Source organism: Eurosta solidaginis, chromosome 5 (assembly GCF_040869045.1).
Source record: "Eurosta solidaginis isolate ZX-2024a chromosome 5, ASM4086904v1, whole genome shotgun sequence".
Taxonomy (NCBI): Eukaryota; Metazoa; Arthropoda; class Insecta; order Diptera; family Tephritidae; genus Eurosta; species Eurosta solidaginis.
Genome location: NC_090323.1, coordinates 195079523 through 195102988, shown reverse-complemented (window position 1 = coordinate 195102988; position 23466 = coordinate 195079523). Strand labels below are relative to the sequence as shown.

At 44.0% G+C, this 23466-nt stretch overlaps 1 protein-coding gene across 1 annotated transcript in view; it reads left to right on the top strand.

Moving 5' to 3' along the window:
• The first annotated feature begins 3147 nt into the window (after positions 1-3147).
• Pka-R1 (protein kinase, cAMP-dependent, regulatory subunit type 1) overlaps positions 3148-23466 on the top strand; it is a 178024-nt gene continuing 157705 nt past the window's right edge. The window contains exon 1 of the mRNA XM_067787180.1: positions 3148-3918. Coding sequence (XP_067643281.1) covers positions 3754-3918 — 165 coding nt within the window. The 5' untranslated portion in view covers positions 3148-3753. The remainder of the gene's footprint in view (positions 3919-23466) is intronic.

Here is a 23466-nt window from a genome sequence, read left to right as displayed (position 1 = left end):
ACTCCTCTACATATGTCCATCGTATTTTCTGAATTCCTCAAAGCCGTGCTTATATACATAGCCAAATTTTGAAAGGCTGAGGAGCTATGTTCATACGTGAAGTTACATTTCAACATTTTAACCCGAAAATTGTCTCCGAAATGAGTGAATTCAATTAAAAACGAAGTAAGCTAGCCGGTGGCCACGTTGAAATTGTTTTAACCTACTCTCAGGACGTGCTAAATTCCCAAACATCGTGAATACTAATAAATAGTAATTGGAAGGCATCGGCGTTGCCTTCTCCGCGTATGCGAGGAGCACGGGAATGTTGGAATATTCCCAACGATTGCCACGTAATATACATGGTTCCTCAACTTAGCAATAGTGGTGTTGGCTTAGCGGTGTCATTTCCATCCACACCAACTACAGTAGCACCAACCATATCCAGTGACCCCGGCACCGTCATATGCCAAGACGCCAGACGTACCACTCCTAGAGTGACATATCGACAATAACAGCGTGTGCAATCTTTCGAACAGCAACATCAACAATTGATAGCACCTCAAAATCCACATTCCTCACGTCTGGACGTTCGCGGAGCCAACAGCATCGTCAGGCCTAAGGGCTGCCACCATTATTGCGTGCAATACCGCGCGCTACCAAATCGATTGCGCCAACAACGAGCGTAACCACCACCGATTTTAGTAACAACAATAGCAGGGCCGCCGCATATAGGCCTGCTACTACCACCCAGCTGTGACAACTTACCGGCAATGACCTCATAGTACCAACTACCAGCAACAACATCTAAAGCGGTGAGTTCGTTCCGGTTACGGAAGATATTTTCAAAACAAGAGAATGAGAAATTCTGATGAATTTTTTTTTTGTTAAATCTACAAATTTTTATCTAAGCTTCAAAACTTTACTTTTACCCTGAGTTGTATCGTCTAATTCATTTCGGCCCAGGCCGGTATAACACTTAATTTTGACAATTTTTTTTTCTCAAAGGCATCTGTGGATTTTTTTTTATATAATGTATGTAAAATTAAGTTTTTCTTAGGGGAGAAAACTTGGAGTACTCTTTAAGAGGGATGGACAAAGAAAATTATATTTTTGATTAACTAACTAACATTAATTGAACTGGAACCATGCACACTATAAGATTCTTGAAATTCTAAGTAAATGCTTGGAACGGTTTGGAATTATCTAAAATTTTGGGTAATCTTTGGAACTTCTCAAAGGCACGTTCGAAAACGGGCTTCATACTAAGAAAGTTTCTTGAACTTCTAAATTTTTTTTTGAAATTCTCAATAAAAAGATTCCTTTTGGTGAATCCTCCAACTTTTCTAAAATATTAGAGTCAGTTTATAAAGATTTCGGTATTAAAGAATCTTTCTTTTATTAACTAAAATGAACGAAGGAACTGATGAAATTTCGAAATCATCACGGTTGAAAATCGTTGACTCTTTACATCTTCAACCGACGTATGTGAGAACGTGAGAATCGAAAGAGTCTTTGTAACTTAAGCAGAGCGAGTTGCTTCCAAACGGCTTGATATTGCCCAAGTCTTATGCTTCCAATACTCTTCAGGCTGTTTTTCTTTGCAGTGCGATTACGAAAGAATATCGCTATTATTACAAGTTTTCTCCCTCCATTGCTTATAAAACAGCGAACCACAGCATCAGTTAAATATATAATCATAGTTATACTAACTTTACTTGAGCTTGTAAGTAAAAACCTTCTAACACTATGTTAATCAAACTCGGATTTGACGAGGTCTTAACAATCAATTGCTAGCTTGCGTAAATGATAAAAAGAAATATATGACAGTCTTGTTTATTTAGCACAAAATTGAATTTTTAAGAGACGTGCCTCTGTAAATATATTGCGTAGTTATTCCTAAGTTGCTATATTATTTATGTATCTATATTATTTGGAAACCTTATTAAAACCCGAACAACACTACTTACCAGGATTATCCAAGAAAAGAAATAGAAAAGGAAGGAACGTAAGGTAAAATAAAATAAAACTCAATAAAGGTAGAATAGGTAGGAAGTTGAGGAAACTTTTAGAGAGGGTGTACAGGTACGCATCGGGCGTAAGTCTAGCGTAAGAAAGAGATAGGAAACTTAGAGTAGCAATTGTCTTAGGAGCCTTGGGGTTGTACTCGCCGTAGAAACGGATATCCAAGTAAGTCAGATACTCTCACATCTTAAAATACACTTACCCTTGAGTTTTCTTTTGCTTAAGGTTTCCCTTATAATAATTTTTCATAAGCCTTAGTATAGCTTTAGTTATATAGCCTGTAATGCCAGGTATATACGGAATAAGTCTTACTGAAATGTTTTGATAATGAACTGTAAATAAATTAACCTTTAAAATGGGAATGCTGGCGTCGCCATTTATTTAGAGGGCACGTAGGGTTAACAGGTAAGGGGCCACCGAAAGATTAGGTGCGTCGGTGGCCATGGTTATTTGAGGGTGGGATAAATGCACCGGGCGTCGCAACAACACCCGCGGCGCCCCCAAGTTATATTCGGCCCTTTTGTTGTATTTTAATTTTCAGCTTTTTTTTATTTTCGATTTTCAGCGTTGGTAACCGGCCATGTCCGGTTCGGTAAATTTTTTTTGCGGTAATTTTTTTTGAATTTTTGAATTTTTAAATTTTGGAATGTTAACGGGTTGTCCGTGGCATCCGGTTCGACCGGATGTCGTTTTGATTTGAATTTATAAGCGTTTTGAGTCGGTCTCTGCGCTTCTGTCAGTTTATTTTGATTTTGACAGCTGCTAGTTTGATAGGCATGATAGGAACTTTTTTCTGCTTATGGCGCAGGAACAGTAAGGTTGGCAAGGACCCGCCCCAGCCGACAATGACTAGCCACTGTGCAACAACACATCATGCCGACCGCCTTCCTTACTGCTTCCACTGTAGATGCGTTTCCATAACAATTGAATAAAATAGGAGTTTTGTAAAGCAACAACATTCTTATTTCTAAGGGCGTTCAAGATGGCGCGTTATAGCGAGAAACTGCTTACATCAGCCACCTTCTATAATTCCATCATGGAGATGGAATGGTTCATTATGGTATGGTTCAATACGAGGTGAATACTTGTGAATCGAAAACTCTGAACACTGACTAAGGCAAAATTTGCATATGGCAACAATCGGTTTGACATTTCTGAGCAGATCTGAAAACATATTTTTAACTAAACTTTTGCTGTTAATTTGCAATTTCCATAAAGATTAACAATTTCAAGTTGTTTAAAGGAATTTTTATATTTAAATAACACTGAATACAAGCACAAATAATTACACCTAATAAAAATTGGCTGCATGGTGCATAAAGCCTGAAAAAAAAACACCCAAGAATTCGGTGTACAAGCAATAGTTTGCAAAGAAACCGAATGAATAGCGAACAAAGAAAATCCGAGAAAGTACAATAACCACGAAGCTGCATTTTAAACATTGTAGTTTATTGTTATTTACAAAAACCAACAAAAATCGTGAAATTAAACACGCTGCACCAATAAGACATGAAAAATATGTATTTTTATTCCATACGGCTGCAACGCATATAAAATTACCATCATTAAACGAATTTCAACATATCGTTCGTGAATAGTAGTAGTGTTGTTGCTGTTGTAGTTAGTGCCAGCGCCCATCAGCAACCACCCAATCTTCATTTGTAACACTTCTGCACCTACATATCTGCATACATACATATTTCAAGCTTATTATTGGCATCAGTTTTGGAACGGTGTTTGTCCTCAATCATGGCCAATACATTGGAGGAACAACAAAGTTTACGTGAATGTGAAAATTATATCCAAGCACATGGTATACAACGTGTACTCAAAGATTGCATCGTTCAACTATGTGTAAGTCGTCCGGAAAATCCAATACAGTTCCTGCGTCAATATTTCCAGAAATTAGAAAAGGTAAGTCGTTTATTATAAGAATGTAAAATAATGATCATTCCAATACAATTTTTGCATTGGATATATGTTTCTTATGTATGCATCAAAATTCGAAAACACCATTTGTTTAAACACAGTGATGTGTTGCGTTGGCGTCATTGTTATAGCTGATTCATAAAAAAACTGATATACTAATAATGCGCACTAGCGAACATGTTCATATAAAAAACTTTGAAAAAAAAAAAAAAACAAGTACACAGATATTAGGCAGATATGGGCATATATACATTTATGGACTTATGCATACATATCTATGCACTTGTATCGTCTATGGGTTTGAATATTTGACCAAAGAGAAATTCGTTTCAAAAGCATTGCTCAATTTCAAGTAGACAAATCCCAAGGGCTGGCATGCGTTTTTATTGGAACCGAAGCTATACGAGCATTTGCAAAAGCGCTGAAAAGGTGCTACTAGACCTAATTATAGGTAGATCGTCTAATAATTTATAAAATCTCCCAAGAAGCAGACAAGTCTTATTTCATATCATGTCAAATTTTGTAAACAAGGCTAAACGCCACAAGCATACTGCATATGTTGTTGAACTAACAGTGATTCGCCCCATTCAATGGGTGCAGCAACTCACAAATTGTCATCAAACAACAGACTTCTTCGGAGTAGATATATTTTTTATATGGATTTTGCTCGGACACTCTTTGCCTCTAATGCACCTATGTTTAGGGCTATGACGGAATTTAATACTATCTCAAGTTTTTCAGCCAGCGATTTCTCTTTGCCAAAACTAATTTTCTAATCATTTTTAACCGAAATATTTTCATAGTTAGCTAAGCTTTATTATACTTGTCTGTATCTACGTAGTCTGTAAATTTATTGTTACTTGTACGTTTTATTGAGATGATCAATCTATTTGTTCATTAAATTAAATTATTTGAACTTTAAAATTGTTATCTAGTCTGTAAGGTTTGTGACACTATAGACTGAATTGAATTAAATAAAGAAAAGTCCTTTAACGGGAGTCAAAAGAAACTAGCAGTTTCAACGGGGATGGACCATGGGGATGTTGGTGTTAGAGGCTCAGGTTCAACATTACAATTGAAAAGATGATGGATGTCATGTGGTGACACATCGCATGTAGGACATACCTTACCTATGTCGGGGTAAGAGTTTAACCTGTACAGTATCCAGAACGAAGTTAAGCCAAGGTGACTCCTGTCTGAAGTGGTAGTGTGCGGGCGCGTCCTTACAAAGGTGTTTACCGATTATGTGTGGATTTTGCCTAGGGGCTTCCTATGCTCGTCTGGATTAAAGGGCTGTGTTGGAAGGTGCCGGATCTCATCATAGTGCTTATGGAGATGGTCCATTAATCCTCTTGGAGGCGGTGCAAGATCAAGCAATTGTTTAGTAGGGTATCCCGGTTAGTGACAACTAAGCAAAAAATCTCTGTTCAGCATTTCGTTATGCTTTTGAATGTTGAGCTCTTTAGCCGGTCGACATGAATAACCTTCGTTAGCTTGTTTAGAGGCTTAAGTAGTGGAATTATCCTTACCATTTTATATTATTCGGGAATGAAAAAGGACTTCAACGGCAGGTTGTTTGTGTTAAGTAGTTTATATCCTCAGCGCCAAGTTGTTATAGCATTAGCATGGCTATTCTGACTGGGCCTATTGATTTATTGTGCATGGCCCTTTTGATGGCTTGATTGTTTTGGTGGTTAGATGCTTGAGTAAACATATTCTGCCATTCGGCGCAGTTTATGAGCCCTGCGCTGACGATGGAAATGTCTGGCGAGCTGTAACAGTTACCTGCGATTCGATTGGCGGAATCGCTGTGTAATCGGCCACCCTGTTGTTGTTGTTGTTGTAGCAATGCTCGCCCCACCTAATAGCCGCGACCGATCACAAATTGTCATCAATGTCCTCTAACGGGAGTCCAAGGAAACTTGCCGTTTCAACAGAGGTGGACCATAAGGAAAGGGGTGTTAGAGGCGTTGGTTCCACATTACAATTAAAGAGATGGTTGGTGTCATGTGGGGACACATTGCAAGCGGGGCATACATTTTGTATGTCGGGGTTGATTCTGGATAGGTAAGAGTTTAGCCTGTTACAGTATCCAGAACGAAGTTGAGCAAGAGTGACACGCGTTTCCCTGGGGAGTATGCGTTCCTCTTCTGCGAGTACTGGATAATTTTCTTCAAGTACTGGATTCACCGGGCAATTCCCGACATAAAGGTCCGACGCCTGTCTATGGAGTTCACCAAGGACCTACTTGTGTTTTTTCGCTTCATACGGCTGGGTTCTCAGGTGCCGTATTTCCTCAAAATGCTTACGGAGATGACTCCTTAGGCCCCTAGGAGGTGCTGGTTCGTCAATCAGATGTCTGTTGGGATGCCCAGGTTTCTGGGTATTCAACAGAAACTGTTTGGTCAGCATCTCATTTCTCTCCCTGATGGGGAGTATTCTCGCCTCATTATGCAGATGGTGTTCTGGGGACATAAGAAGACAGCCCGTGGCGATTCTGAGAGCAGTATTTTGGCAGGCCTGTAGTTTCTTCCAGTGGGTGGTTTTTAGGCTTGGCGACCATATGGGTGACGCGTAGCACGTAATCGGCTGGCTAATTGCTTTGTATGTGGTCAAGAGCGTTTCTTTATCTTTTCCCCAGGTACTGCCAGCAAGGGATTTGAGGATTTTATTACGGCTCTGAATTCTTGGAACAATTGCGGTTGCGTGCACACCAAAATGTAGATCCTGATCAAACGTCACACCCAAGATTTTGGGGTGTAGGACAGTCGGTAGCGTAGTGCCATCGACGTGGATGTTCAATATGGTCGACATTTGGGGCGTCCATGTTGTAAATAAGGTCGCGGAAGATTTAGTCGGTGACAATGTCAGGTTTCGCGAGGCGAAAAAACTGGAGAGATCAGGGAGATAGCCGTTTATTTTATTGCATAGCTCATCGATATCTGGGCCTGGGCCTGTGGCCATTATTGTGCAGTCATCGGCGTAGGAAACGATTGTGACTCCTTCCGGTGGTGAAGGTAGCTTAGATATGTAGAAATTAAACAAAAGCGGGGATAGGACACCACCCTGTGGCACCCCTTGTTTAATTCTCCTATGTTTTGAAGTTTCGTTTCTGAATTGCACCGATGCCTACCGACCACCCAGATGATTTGCGGTCCACCTTTTAAGACATGGGGGAAGGGTAGACCCTTCCAGGTCTTGCAGTAACCAGCCATGGTTGACCGTATCAAAAGCTTTTGATAGGTCTAACGCTACGAGTACTGTTCTATGGTGGGTATATTGATTCAAACCGCAATTTATCTGGGTGCTAATGACATTTAGCGCGGAGGTAGTGCTATGGAGTTTTCTGAAGACATGCTTATGAGGGGCTAGCTGCAAATGTGCTTGGAAATAAGGGAGCAAAATGGCTTCAAATGTCTTTGCCACTGGCGATAGGAGAGATATCGGACGATATGACTCACCTACGTTAGCTGGTTTCCCAGGCTTTAGTAGCGGGACCACCTTGGCCATTTTCCATTTCTCGGGTATGACAAAGGTGGAAAGAGACAGGTTGAAGACATGCGCTAAATATTTGAAACCCTCTTTCCCTAGGTTTTTAAGCATCGGCATGGCTATGCCGTCTGGGCCCACTGCTTTGGATGGTTTAGCGCGACCAATGGCGTCCTGAACCTCTCTAGCGGTGATGGTAATTGGTGACGCGCTGAGTTTGTGTTTATGTGCGTGTCTATTGGCTCTCCGTCTATCTTTGTCGACCGTAGGATGCATTATATATTGTCGGCAGAAAGCGCTCGCGCATTTTTTCGAATCCGACAGCACCTTATCGCCAAAGGCGATGGAAACTTTGTCTTTGTGCTTAGTCGGATTCGATAGGGACTTTACGGTGGACCAAAGTTTACCTACACCGGTAGAGAGGTTACAGCCTCTTAGGTGCTCTTCCCATTTCGCCCGCTTGTGTTCGTCCACAAGCAATCTGATGCGTTGGTTTATGTCCCTTATTTGGGGGTCGCCTGGATCAAGCTGTCTTATAAGGTCGCGTTCCCTCGCTAAGCTCGCGGCCTCCGCCGGGAAGTGGGGCCGGATTTCGGGAATTCTCCCGGCGGGAATGAAATGTGCCGAGGCGGATTCAATGACCTTACGGAAGGCACGCTCCCCTTGGCGGGCATCAGTCGGGATAGGGAGGGCAGCAAAGCTGCTGTCTGTTGCAGATTTATATTCTTCCCACTTTCCTATTTTGAAGTTTATGAAAGTGCGTTTTTCGGTGACGATGAAGTCGGCGGTACGCTCGAACGAAATAAGTATGGGCAGGTGGTCGGATGCCAATGTTACCATCGGCTGCCAGTTGACGCAGTTTACGAGTTCTGCGCTCACGATTGAGATATCTATGACAGCGTCCTACCATACGTGTGGGGACGTCTCCGTTTATTGTGCAGAACGTCGTTTCGTCTATTTGATCCGCCAACATCTCACCCCTACCGTCCGCCCGCAAGTTTGAATGCCATAGGTCGTGATGGGCATTGAAATCGCCTAAGATAATGCGATTGTTGCCAATGAGTAAGGCCTCGATATTAGGGCGGTATCCACTGGGGCAACAGGTGACAGGAGGGATGTAGATGTTGATGATTTCTAGATTTGCATCGCCTGACCGGACAGATAGGCCTTGACGTTCTAAGACATTGTCCCTGCGGTCGATGCCAGGATCAAAAATATAATATTGCACAGAGTGGTGTATGATAAACGCGAGGCCGCCTCCATTTCCGCTCTCGCGGTCTTTCCTGTGGACATTATAACCAGAGCAGGTCTGCAATGCAGATCTTGCTGTGAGTTTAGTCTCTTGAATCGCAGCAATGCGGATGTTGTGCCGCTTCATGAAATCGACTATCTCTGTAATCTTCCCAGTTAGTCCATTACAGTTGAACTGCAGAATTCTGAAGTGCATGAGGGGTGGCGCCGCCACTCTAGGGGTAAGTGACGGGTGACTACGCCTAGGTTGTGGAAGGCCAGGACGCAATTGCTGTTGTGGCCTTGGGACTGGGCGCCCTTGGGCAAGCATTGGGGTACCCGGATGATTTGGGTTTGCGAACTGGCAACATGGCGCGATGAAACCCGTCGAGGGGTTGCCGTCGCGGAGACCAGAACATCTAGGAAAGTGGCACCACCCAAGGCAGGAGCTGCATTGAGCGGATGTCGCAAACCTATATATTCTGTGCTGGCAGACGGTGCAAAAGGAGGCAGGGACTAAGAGTCTGTTTCCCTGACCTGCACAATTGCTGCCAGAAAAGATGGGGGGAGAAGAAGACGGGGCAGGGGCTGATGCTCAGCATTGCTACCAGCTCTACTACGAAGGTAGTAGTTATGAGTGGTATCAGGTGTTTGAGTTGTTAGCGCCGTGGGGCGCGAGCAGCAGCGGGTACTTGTTGTGGTTTGCTGAGCAGCGAAGCTGCTGGAAGGTAGTGGGGATACGCTTAAGCGTAGACTACGGGACGCTCTTGGGCGTGAGCAGCAAGGAGCCACAAAAGATTTATAAAAGTTACGTGGACGTCGGGTTTTGGGATCAAGCCCAGAACAACCTGTCCGATGCAACCATCCCTTGCACGAGACACACTGAACAGAGTATGACCGTCCTAAAAAGATTCTTTTCTGGCAAATGCAGCAAAACCATTTCTCAGGACCGGGGTCAGGAGACGGACCCGGATTGGGTTCGATACCTTCCCGGAGTAAGAGAATATGTAGCAGTCCTGCTGCAAGGAGCTGCTGGGAGGATGACAATTTGTGGGAGGGACGAAACAAATTAAATGGGGTCACACTGAAATGACAGTCCTTGGTCGGGAAAAATCCCGAGTCGCTCCGGTACATAGAACCGACTGCCTTGGGAAGGGCCACCCTCTGAATAACTTGTGCTTTTCAAAAAGGGTCCATATTTTACAAAGGTATTTAATCCTCCCATAACCACCCATGCAAGTGGGTAGGGTAGTCGCGATGCTAATGCACAAGGCGAGTCTTATCTTCCTTTTTTGTAATAGCGCGAGTAGCATCACCAGTTTTGTTTTTCCCTATGGAAAACTGCTCCTTTATAACCTATCACACTTGTTTTGCTTCATTATATCTTTCGGAAAGGTCACAAAACGAAAGCAATACGCACTCAATTATGGTTCGCATCCTTAATCAAGAAATGCTTCTCCGACGGATCAAATTGCTGTTTTTGTTGTTGCAGCAGTGCTTCGCCCCACCTAATAGGTGCGACCGATCACAAATTGTCATCAATATATTCTAACGGTAGTCCAAGGAAACTTGCTGTTTCAACAGTGGTGGACCATAATGAAATGGGTGTTAGAGGCGTAGGTTCGACATTACAATTAAAGAGATGGTTGGTGTCTTCTGGAGACACATTGCAAGCGGGGCCTAAATTTTGTATGTCGGGGTTGATTATGGATAGGTAAGAGTTTAGCCTGTTACAGTATCCAGAACGAAGTTGAGCTAGAGTGACTCGCGTTTCCCTGGGGAGTATGCGTTCCTCTTCTGCAAGTTTTGGGTACTGTTCTTTGAGTACTGAATTTACCGGGCAATTCCTGGCATAAAGGTCCGACGCCTGTTTGTGGAGTTCACTGAGGACCTGCTTGTGTTTTTTTGCTTCATACGGCTGAGTTCTCAGGTACCGTATTTCCTCATAATGCTTACGGAGATGACTCCTTAAGCCCCTAGGCGGTGTTGGCTCATCAATCAGATATCTGTTGGGATGCCCAGATTTCTGGGTATTCAACAGGAACTGTTTGGTTATCATCAAATTTCTCTGCGAGATAGGGAGTATTCTCACCTCATTATGTACATGGTGTTCTGGGGACATAAGAAGACAGCCCGTGCCGGCTCTGAGAGCAGTATTTTGACAGGCCTGTAGCTTCTTCCAGTGAGTAGTTTTTCGGCTTGTCGACCATATAGGGAACGCGTAGCATGCAATCGGCTGGCCATTACCATGATTGGATGTAACACCAACTGCTCCATTTTACAACATGGCATTAAGAGACGGGTCGTGAAATATCGTAGTGGCCAGTAATCGTTAGCAGTACTTTGAGACCAGGGGAAATCCAGAAGAGCTAAGTAACGTTCTCAACATCCCGCGCTCTTCCTTCGAAAATGCCTCTATTCTCGCCTAAGATAATGGCTATACCCTAGGGAAACGCGCGTCACTCTTAGCTCAACTTCGATCTGGGTACTGTAACAGGTTAAACTCTTACCTATCAACACCGACATACAAAATGTATGTCCTGATGGCAATGTGTCCGCACATAACACCAACCATCTCTTTAATTGCAATGTGGAATCAAGGCCTTTAAGACCACTCTCACTACGGTCCACCCCTATTGAAACTGCACGTTTCCTTCCTTTCTTTCTCTGTGATCGGTCGCGCCTATTGAATGGGGCGAAGCACTACCACAACAACAACAACAACATAATAAGGGCTACAGATAAATGTTCCCTTACTAAATTGCTGCCAGAATATATTCGTAAACCATTTTTACCGTTAGACGAAATACCAAAGATTCATCTAGTATAAACTTCCCTCTCCGCCAGAAGGACCATTAATGATAATGTCCTCTCCATTAATACCCAGAAACGTGGGCACATCATCGAAGAGGCCTTGCTTCGCAAGTATTTTAAAAATCGCCTTCGTAAGCACTATGAAGAAATTCGGCACTTAAGAAGTCAGCCGCATAGGTTAAACTGCGGCATAACCAGAATCAACCCCCATATACACCCAACGTATGTGCTGCTTGTAACGTGTCCCCAGATAACACCAACCATCGTTTGAATTGGAATTTGGAACCAACGCCTTATCTCTTTGGTCCAACCTAGTGAAAATAGAAAGTTCTCTAGGACTCCAGGATATTGATGACAATTGTGAGTAATCGAACTTATTTGATGGGGCGAAGCACTGCTACAACAAAAACATGGCTGCTTCATAATTGCGACAGGAAAAAAGCTGGACATCAGAATGCATTTATCAATCATTTAGGCTAAAAAACAAGCTTTCGTAAAATAAGTACATATATTTTTACTCGGTTACAATAATAGCATACTAAAAAAAAAAGTTACAAAGAGTTTTCATATAAAAGGCGTTTAGCAAAAAATTTATACAAATCTTCTCTTTTTTTCTGTTTAACTATTAATACTAAATTAGGAAAAGCTACACTGACTACGCTTTTTCTTTATTTTTCTCAATTTTCTTGCTTTACGCTTGCACTGAGATCTTCCAAATTTTGGTCTGCGCTTTCTTAACTTTTTACGTTGACCACATTTACTCTCTTTTAATTTTAAACTTCTTCTTTTAGTTGAAGAGCAGCTACTAGATCTCGAACGCCTTTTTTTGATTGGACAAATTGATACTTTTTTCTTTTTATGGCCGCATGCTTCGACTGGCATAGAGCAACAACTTTTACGTCTTTTGGGCGCATAAAATGCCTGAAATTAAAAAAGAAGGAAAAAATGCAATATTTTCTTGTTTACATTAAACATTTTTAAAGCAGCATTTTAATAACCAAAAACAGGGCAGGGCGTACCTCTTCTATGTAACGCAGTTTTTTTTCTTTCGGTAATGCATTCCATTCTTTAGCACCTCTTTGTACGACCTCAACAACGCTCAGACCACAATTGTGCTTACGAAATTCGCGTAAGAAATTTAAATAAGGATTTCGCATTAATGGCCCAGGACGATGGCATTTGCCGCCTCTGTTTTTATCTCTAACATTGCATGTGCTTTTCGCAACAGCAAAAACTAAGCACTCTGTTGGCTCGCCTTCCATTTATGTAAATTTTCAAGATTCAAAAATAAATATTTAAATTACTTTTATATTTTAATATTCTTAAACTTAAGATCAATACAATAATTTAAAAGTCTTTCTACGGAAAATTGTATGAATTGAAAATTTTTAGACTCACACAAAAATATGTTTTAACTAAGAAAATCAATGAATACTAATATTTTTTATGTTTTAGTTTTCGTTTCTTATTATAGTAGATTGCTTTTAGAGTACATAGTATCTACCTGCCGGTGTTGCCATGTTTATGAGAGGGGAGTGCCTAATCACCGTGGTATAGTGGGTTGTATTTTTCCCCCAGCAGGTTAGGGGCTTAGAATATAATATTGTGACGAATATTAGCAACGCTAAGGGATACTGTCATCTCTAAGCCAATACTAAGCAGTGATGTGTATGCACATCAACAAGTCAATCATTATGTCTATACATATGTCCATACAAGCAGCGCAGAGCACAAACACATGCATATATTTGAGATACTCCCAAAAGTAGGCAATCATCTGTGGAAGTATCACTCACATATACACGCGCATATGGGAAGCTATAACGTGCATCTCAGTTACAGCTGGTGAGTTATAGCTGGTAAACAAGTAGGTCAGGTCAGGTTGGGTGGTAGCTTCCCTGATGAGAGGAAGCTCACTTGGACAACATGACGGTCCGTTGTGATACCACATATAATAAACTAAACTAACGGTGACGTAGATATAACTACTTAGAGAATCGTTGGGTAGCAACGATAAAGTTCCGAATGATCCCGATCTCAACCTTGGATAGCTCCTCGGGAGATCCAAGTGAGTCACGACCAAAATACTTTCGCCTAGTTCTGGCAAAAGCTGGGCAGTCAAGCATAAAGTGATTTGGTGATTCCACCTCATCATCCTCCATACAGCTGCAGCAGGATGGAGTTTCCAATATATTGAGACGTACCGCATGGATACCCATGGGACAGTGCCCTGTCAAAACCCCAATGACCATTGATAGGTGAGCCTTAGTGAACCCAATTATTTCAGCAGACCTCCTGCCATCCACTTTCGGCCAGAAAGATCTTGATATCCTACAAGACGTAGTGTCCGCCCAACGTTTGCTGAGCTGACTCGAGGCCCAGCTATGGAAGAGCAATCCACAGGTGGCTAGCGGAATCCCGAAATCCCTACAGCCATCTTCATCCGGTTCAGTTGTACCGATTCGGGCTAAGAGATCCGCTTGACAGTTACCCGGAATATCACTATGGCCCGGGACCCAGATAATCTTAATTGTAAAATAATTCGATGCAATCGCAAGTGTGGTCAGGCACTCTCAGACCACCCTCGATCGCACTGTAGTTGAGCTCAAGGCCTTTATAGCCGCTTGGCTATCAGAGTAGATGTTAAATTCCCTAACCGTAGTAGCGCTGGATAGCATTTCATCCACCGCATCCTTAATCGCAGCAACTTCCGCTTGGAATACACTGCAGTGATCAGCCAACTTAAACTTGCGGCTTACATTTAGCTCTTGACAAAAGACCCCCCCGCCAACCTTTCCGTCCAACTTCGACCCATCCGTGAACAAGTTAACCGGTCCCATGCCCCAGATAATTCCTCTTCTCCACTCCTCCCTCGGGGGAATGACTGGGGTGAAGGTTGTATAGGGATCGGCCACCGGCATGCAATAGTCCGTCCTGTCCGGGATAAAGTCGAAACTAGTAAGAAGGCTAGAGTGTCCGAAATCAGAAAGCATATAACCCATATCACGAAGCCTGACCAACGACCGGGCCGCGGCTGCCTTTCCCGCAATATCTACTGGATGTATATTCAGCATGACATTCAGTGCCAAGGTAGGTGTTGTTCTCATAGCGCCACTGATGCCGATAAGCGCCGTCCGTTGCACTGACACTAGCATTTTGGAGGTGCTCGCCGTGTCCAGTGCTTTCCACCAGACCAGCACCCCATATAGCAGAATCGGTTTGACAACCATCTCATAAAGCCAGTGTACTACTCCTGGCGAGAGCCCCCATCTCTTTCCGATAGCCCCCCTGCAGCAGTACAAGGCAACCGCGGCCTTCCTGGCCCTATCTTCCACATTGGGCCTCCAGGACAGCTTCTTGTCCAGAACAATTCCCAAATATTTAACCCTGTCAGTAAGTACCAACGGTACCCCTCCAATCGAAGGAGTTCTGAAGTCGGGTATCTTATATCTCCTTGTAAAAAGAACCAATTCTGTTTTTCCCGGGTTGACCGCCACTCCACATGATTCAGCCCACCTAGCCACAGTATCCAGGTATCCCTGCAGAACATCGCGCAGGGTGCCCAGAAATTTGCCCCTGACTAGGATAGCGAGGTCATCTGCATAGGCAACCACCCGACAGCCATTGGCTTCCAGCTCCACAAGAAGCTCGTTGACTACCACAACCCAGAGCAGAGGAGATAGGACACCTCCCTGTGGCGTGCCCCTGCACACCTTCCTCCTTATTATGGCTCCTCCCCACTCCACTGCGACAATTCTGCCGCATAGAAGTTTGCTAATAAATTCAACCAGAGCCGCTTCGACTCCTAAACCCACCAGAGCTCTTTCGATTGCCCCCGGTAGAACATTGTTAAAAGCCCCCTCGATGTCTAGAAAGGCACCCAGAGCATACTCTTTATGTTCTAGAGACCCCTCTATTTGCTTTACAATCGAATGGAGAGCCGTTTCCGTCGATCTGCCTTTGCAGTACGCATGCTGTGAAGCCGACAGTAACCCCCCAGGTATCCTTTCTCGTAGGTACAGGTCAATCAGCCGCTCAAGCGTCTTAAGAAGAAACGACGAGAGACTGATTGGCCTGAAATCCTTAGGTGTTACATGAAAGCCCCTGCCGGCCTTCGGAATGAAGATGACCCTAACCGTGTGCCACGACCTAGGGATATAGTTAAGCCTGAGGCAGTTAGTGTAGATGATGGCCAACCAGCGGCAGGAAATCCCTAAAGACCTTTGAAGTTGCGCAGGAATGATGCCATCCGGACCGGGTGACTTATAGGGCTTGAACGAATTTATAGCCCAGGATATTTGACTTTCCCGTAGTGGGATGGCAGGCATTTCTGCATGGCCAGCAACCGCCGACCATGCAAGCGAAGATCCCTGCGCAACTGGGACATCGGGAAAATGATTGTCCAGTAAAAGTCTCAGGGACTCCTCGCTACTCATCGACCAGTCCCCACCATCATCTCTCAGATACCCCCGAGGGGCGGGATTCCTAGAGAGTATTTTTCTAAGCCTCGCGGATTCATTGCAGCCCTCCACGTTTTCGCAGAAGCTTCGCCATGAATCCCGCTTGGCTAACCTTATTTCATATTTATAAATCCCCAGACTCACCTTATAGAGCTCCCAGTCCGAGGGTAGTCTACTCCTCCTGGCTCTATTAAAGAGCCGCCTACTGGACGCTCTTAGGTCGTCAAGGGAATCAGACCACCAGGGCGGCTTGCCCTTCCCCCTGTAAGTTTTCAGTGGGCAGGACTGTTGAAAGGCGCTATTGCCTGCCAAGGTGAAGTTTTCCACCAGATCGTCTATTTCAGATTCGGACAGGTCCGAACCAGCGATAGGCGCCTCAGGCAATAGCTCTCCCAACTTCCTACAATACAAGTCCCAGTTGGTAGTTTTAGGGTTCCTAAAAGATATTTTACCGGGACGTTCTTCATTCACCGAGAACTGAATATATCGGTGATCAGAGAAAGAGTGCTCGTTGAGAACCCTCCATCCAGATATCCGATCTTCCAGTTCTCTGCTAACCAGGGTGAGGTCCAAGACCTCCTCCCTTACCGCAGTAATAAAAGTCGGGTCATTCCCCCTATTACATATACAAAGTCCCTCATCTACAATAAAAGTAAATAAAGACTCACCTCTGGTGTTCGTATCCGAGCTCCCCCATATGCTATGGTGTGCATTAGCATCGGCACCTATGATTACGCCAACACCTCTCCGCCTTGCTTCAGCGGTGATTTCGCCCAGTATCACAGGCGGTGGTCCCGTTACGTCCCCATGGGGCATATACGCTGAGACCACCCACAATTCGCTACTGCCTCGCTCGAGGCAGACCGTGGTTACGTCAGCATTGCTGAAATTAGAGAGAATAAAAGCTTTAAATTCCTTTTTTAATAAGCACACAGGATCTAGGCCTACCTGCCTCCCCATGCACCAAGGTGTTGAATTTTCCCGTCCTTAATCCAGAAATTTTTCCGCCGTTACTACTCAGCCACGGCTCCTGGACAAGGACAATATCCACTCCGCCTTTCTCAAGACAGAGCAACAAGTTTGCGGAAGCCGCCTTAGAATGCTGAAGATTGATTTGACGGATTTCCATCAACACCACTCTTCTTCTTCTGCACCCCATCCTTGGCGGCTTCGCCCTCGGAGACTAGGAGATCCTCCTCCTCCACCAACAGACGACTTACACTGATGACGGATCCCGCCATCGATGATTCGCCCTCGGAGGCCAGGAGCTCCTCCTCGGCCCTATCAGCCAGACGACTAGCACTGATGACAGATCCCGCTATTGACGGGACGTCAACAGTGCTTTCGCTGTCCAAATTAGCGGAGTCAGCATCCACAACCATGGGTACTGGCTCCCCTGCGGACGCCTCCACCTCCCGAACAGTCTCTGTGGGAGAGGAACCATCCCCCCTGGAATCGGCGTGGTAGATTTTAAGAACCACACGCTCGAGGCCATAGGAGATAACCCCCCTCGTGTCAGAGAGAGGACCGGTGGACTCTGCGTTTAGCAGAATCAGCACTTGCCGACGTGGCCCAACAGCCTCCTCTACTCTGAGGACCCTCCAGTTATGCGTCGGAAGGTTCGGGTTGCAGTAACGCATTAGTTCGAGTATTTTCTCCGGCTGAGATGGCCCGGCAGGCAACCACACCCGAGCCCTCGGTCGAAGGGGGAGATCCCTCCGTTCCACGGCCTCGAGTCTGGCCCCCCTCCAGACCTCCCCTACCAAAGAAATTATTTTCTTAAAGATACAGGCCGACCGCTCGTCAGCACAAGTAATCAGTCTAAAACCATGATACCACCCCGAGTATTCGAAGCATGGCCGCGTACCTGGGCTCTCCATAACAGCGGTCATATAGGCCGCTGATATGGCGCTGGCGACCCACGGCCACTCCTCTCGGGAGATGGCACCATCCTCCCTACTCCTATCCAGGACCCCGAGGGTGATGGAGCCTGCACGTTTAGCGATTTCGCTAAACGAAATTGCGTCCCCACCTCCTCGGGCCCTTTTTGTCGTTGAGGCATTCCGCTCATCCGACCTTTGCCGCTTCATAGCCCCCAACCCCTGCTGCTCACCCGCATCGTTCGACACCGGTGTGTGGTCGTCGCAAGCTACGACGCTCCTGGCCCACTCCAGCGTCCGGGAATGCTTCTCAGACATCTGAGCTGCATCCCTTCCGCCGTAGCGCTCCAAGATCTTCTCAGCTAAGCGCCGATCACCCAGAGCTTTCCTACGCGGCGTCGATCGCCTACCTTTCCCGGCAGGCTTCGACCCCAGGGCTCCCGTTGGGAAAGCTCCTCGCGACAGGGCTTCCTTACTAGTACTGGGCTGCTCCGTCGCATTCGTCGGACCTCTGCCTTTCCCTGTCACAGCCCCATATGGGCCTACATTGGGTGTCGGTTTCGACACCCCTCCACTAACCGAACTACCCGTACCTACGGGGTTTGAAACCAAACCCCTGCGCTGATCCGTCTGATCAGCTCTTTTGACCCGCCGGGAGCTTTCCCGGCTGGCGGCGACCTGCTTCGGAGCACTCTCCGCACCTGTCCCGTCCCCCCCACCATGACGACTTTCGCCGTCACTCCTACCCTCCTTTTTATTCGTCTTCGTGTCCATTCTAAGAAGTCCCCCCTCAAGGCCGCTATCCGGAGCCGATTGTGTAGTCGCCCTTCAATGGTCCCGTGGTTATCTATGCTGCGCAGGGAGGCCACGCGAGGGTTGACGCATTACCTTATGAGTAATGCGTTCAGAGCCAGACCGGACGCAAAGCGGGAAAATCTTCAACCGCACCTACACCACCAACTTAACGGCGACGGAGCCGGAACGTACCTTGAGGCCCGCCACGGTTTTAACGGGACGTGGGCAGGTGCAGCATTAGCCTACCAGCCATTTCGATAGGGTTTCACCCCGACCTACTAAGGTGGCAGAATACTGCACCTACCAGCCCAAAGTCATCAATTCCTATCCATAGTCAAAATCAAGTCCCTAACAATCCGGTTCGTCACCATTGAGTACCGATCTTGACCCTTAACAGGGTCCTCCCTCCCCTGAGCTCGGCACAATGACTCAGGGGTGCGGGTTTTATCGAGTTGTCCTCTCTAGATCCGCCATTATCAGTAGAAGCAGGGGCACCTCGTGCAGGACGTGACAACCAATCACGTGTGACAATTCGTCACTATGGCCGGTCTAAGACTGATACCAGTCCCTGATCCAGAGCCTGGAACCACGTATGATATCCAAGCCAAGTATCTTAACCCCCGACAACAAGTAGCAAATTATAGAAATAGAAACGCCTAGAAATATGTCAACGAGGAAACCAAAGAGTATAAAAGCAGCAGCTGAGGCACGACGAATCAGGTTGATTTAAGCACGCTATCTGTTGGCGGCCACCGTGGTGTGATGGTAGCTTGCTCCGCCTATCACACCGTATGCCCTGGGTTCAACTCCCGGGCAAAGCAACATCAAAATTTTAGAAATAAGATTTTTCAATTAGAAGAAAATTTTTCTAAGCGGGGTCGCCCCTCGGCAGTGTCTGGCAAGCGCTCCGATTGTATTTCTGCCATGAAAAGCCCTCAGTGAAAACTCATCTGCCTTGCAGATGCCGTTCGGAGTCGGCATAAAACATGTAGGTCCCGTCCGGCCAGTTTGTAGGGAAAAATCAAGAGGAGCACGACGCAAATTGGAAGAGAAGCTCGGCCTTAGATCTCTTCGGAGGTTATCGCGCCTTACATTTATTTTTTTTTTTTTATCTGTTGAGAAGTAGAAGTGTTATTGTGAAGTACTTTAATAAAGGCCATTTTGCATTATTGAATAGTGGAATTATTTATTCAGCAGTTTAGTAATTCGAACGTTAGTAGAAGGTTGCAAATAAGCGTAATTTCCCAAAATTCGTTACAATATATTAATACATGTATGCTATATATTGCGCTGACAATCCCTTGAAAGGGTTGCGTTACACATCCCCTTGATTCAATTTGGTATTTTACTCGCCTCTTACGGGCAGACATACCTGCTGCGGCTATACTCTAAGCCCCATAACCCGCTGGGGCAGTGTTGCCATGTTGGTGCCTTTGGAGCCAGATCTAGCCCTTTTTTTGCGTTTACCTCCAAAAATTCCGGTTTAGCCCCTAGCTCTTTTTTTTTGCCCGCTTTAAAATGTTTGCCCTTTTTTGGCTCCAAATCTATTTCGGCAATACGTATTGTGTGAATTTGTAATGTGTTTTATATGTGTCGAAGTTTTATTTTATTTGTTTCGTTATGTATGATATGACGTGGCAACTCTGTACTCAACTGATAACAAACACTTTAATCGATAAACTGTGTCATAAGGTTGTATATTTGCTTTCCAGCTTGTGCAACAGCATAGTGTCACTTTCTAAGAGTTTCGATCCTTTAACTTCAGATTATAATACATTTTTGTCTCCCGTATCATATTTTCATTATACCTTTGAACTCTGTTTGCAATCATGCCGATTTTATCTCATGTAAAAAACATTTTAAAGCTGGTGTTATTGATTACTTTCCGGTATTCCTATTGATATATAAATTTTTGTACATACATACTGTGACGAATATTAGCAACACTAAGGGATACTATCATCTCTAAGCCAATACTAAGCAGTCACTTTTATCTACATAAACAAATCAATCATTATATCTACACATATGTACGTACAAGCAGCGGGAGAAACGCACAAACACATGCATATATCTGAGCTACTGACAAAAGTATGCAATCATCGGTGGGAGTATCACTCACATATACACGCGTATATGGCTATGCGAGAAGCTATAATCGTGCATCTGTAGTTTATAGCTGGTAAACAAGTAGTAAATTCTAGAAGAAGAAACGCCTTGAAGTATGCGAACGAGGAAACCGAAAAGTATAAAAGCAGCACCAGCTGAGGCATAATCAATCAGTTTGAAGCAAGCTATTGGTTGTGAAGTATCAGTGTTATTGTGAAGTACTTTAATTAAGGCCATTTTGCATTATTGAATATTAGAGTTATTTATTCAACATTTAGTGAATCGAACGTTAGTCGAAGGTGTAAAATAAGCGGAGTTTTCAGTAAATTCGTTACAATACATATGTAAGCCGTAGCGAATTATTTACAAACATTTTTGTTATGTCATTGTAATTTTAAATTGTTTCTTTTCAATTAATTTCATTTATTTATTGACAGTATTTAGCACAATAAGATCTTGTATGATCTTTTATAGTGCAACAATGGTTACATAATAATGAGTATAATTTTTTAAAACGTAAAACTGTATATATTATTCCATAATGTAACAAAAGTGATAATATATAAGTTTATCAAGGATTGTGACAAGAACATTTAGCAACAATGATTGACTAGATTAATAAGCAGCTAAACTCGGATTCTAATTTGTATAAACTTTACCAAAGAAAGAAAATATAACATTCTTAAGGTTCCTTCTACTTAAGCTATTGCGAACCGAGTTGGGGATAGAGTTCCAAATGCGGATAGCATTGACAAAGAAAAGTCTTGCAGAGTTTAGATAATTGTAGCTGGGCACGATCAAGTCATTTATGCGAGCAGATCTAGAGAATGTTAGCTTGTTATATAAATAAGTAGGCATTTTATCAGCAATCACACGACACAAAAATACAGTTCCATGTCTTATGATACTCAGATATTGGTAGTATTAATTGTATAGCAAGCCGCTTCCTAATTCCAAGTGTGGTGAAGGGGGTAGACATTCGTACATTACGTAGAGTGTAGTAAACTTTACTGATAACACCGTTAATATGATCATCACAAGAGAGACTAGAGTTAATAACAACCCCCAGATTCTTTTCTTTAGACACGTACTTAAGGCACTTATTATTGATATATAAAGCTGGTAGATTTGATGAGTTAATTTGCCTTTTAGATATAGGTAGCACATACGATTTATCACTTTTAAGGGAAAGATAATTTTTCTGCGCCCAAGACGAAATAGCTGACAAATCACTATTGAACTTGGCACAAAGTTCAGAAACTTGCGCATGTGTTCCAGACATATAAAGTTGAATATAATCTGCATAAGCATGCATTTGAGCATACCTGCAGGTGGTAAATATGTCATTAATAAATAGGCTAAATAATAACGGTCCAAGTATAGAACCTTGGGGGACACCATTAGATAACATCTTAAGACTAGAGACTGGCGATCGCACCTTAAGACTAGAGACTTGCGATCGCACCTTCACTCGTTGCGCTCTACCACCCAAGTTACTCCTCAAGAGACCTAAGGTAGAGTCCAAGTATAGAACCTTGGGGGACACCATTAGATAACATCTTAAGACTAGAGACTTGCGATCGCACCTTCACTCGTTGCGCTCTACCACCCAAGTAACTCCTCAAGAGACCTAAGGCAGAGTCCCCAAAACCAAAATAAGACTTTAGCTTCATGCATAACAACGTGTGGTTGACAGAATCAAACGCTTTGGAAATTTGAGCAGACACAACATAGTTATCTTGTTACTGTCATAGGACGCCCGAATATCATCCAAGATTTTGATTATTGCAGTTGAACAGCTATGCTTTGCTCTAAATCCAGACTGGAATGGGGAAAGTAGATTGAACTTGTCAATATAAGCATGGATCTGTTCTGATAACAAGCTCTCAAAGGTCTTCGACAACGCAGGAAGGATGCCAATGGGACGAAAATCACTTAGTCATAAGTACAAGACTATTATCGCCAATGCTATTCGCATCATTACCCACCAACATTAGGACAGCACAAGTGAAAAGCAACTTTAAGAAAACAAGAAAGTAAATAAATCGAGAAAGTGCAATAACTGAGTTTAACTGCCCTTACAAAGATTAATTCACTACAACTAGGACTAATACTTAAGACTAAACTAGCGAAACTGATGTAAGTCGTCTACGCAGCTTATGGCAGTTGGCGGGCTGTTCGCAGCGCTGTCACTCCTCACATACACTACACCTCTAATTGTAAATGCTGACTTCAGCTTCCCATTTCGTCGCAATTTGACAGCTTCTTGCAGCAGAAGTCTATTCTCTTTAGAGAGGCTTTCATAAATATGAAAAAACCCTCACAACCAAGAGGATTTAGGGGAATAGCCGCCTTTGTTCTTTTCCGATGCTCACGAAAAGCTCGCAGGGTCCGGTTACGGTCGAGAGGCGAGTGAAATTTTATAATAATAGCACTATTTGGATTTCAATTTGAAGGTTTTGTGCGAAAAATATCTCTTATTTGAGGAGAATGGAAGTCGGTAGATTTACACAACAGGTTAAATACACGTTTTAAGTCTTCACCTTCAAGATACGGGACGCCGAAAGCAACCGCATCAGCGGAGATATCCGGCGCAGCACTCTGTTCAATGACACCAGCTAACATATTTGCCATGCATGCCATGTCCTCTTCAAATTTCATCGCATTGGCTTCCAAAACAGAGATTCGAGCGGACGATTCAGCAATCGTAGCATTAAGCACTGATATTTCTTCCTATATTCGCTTAGAAAGCTTAT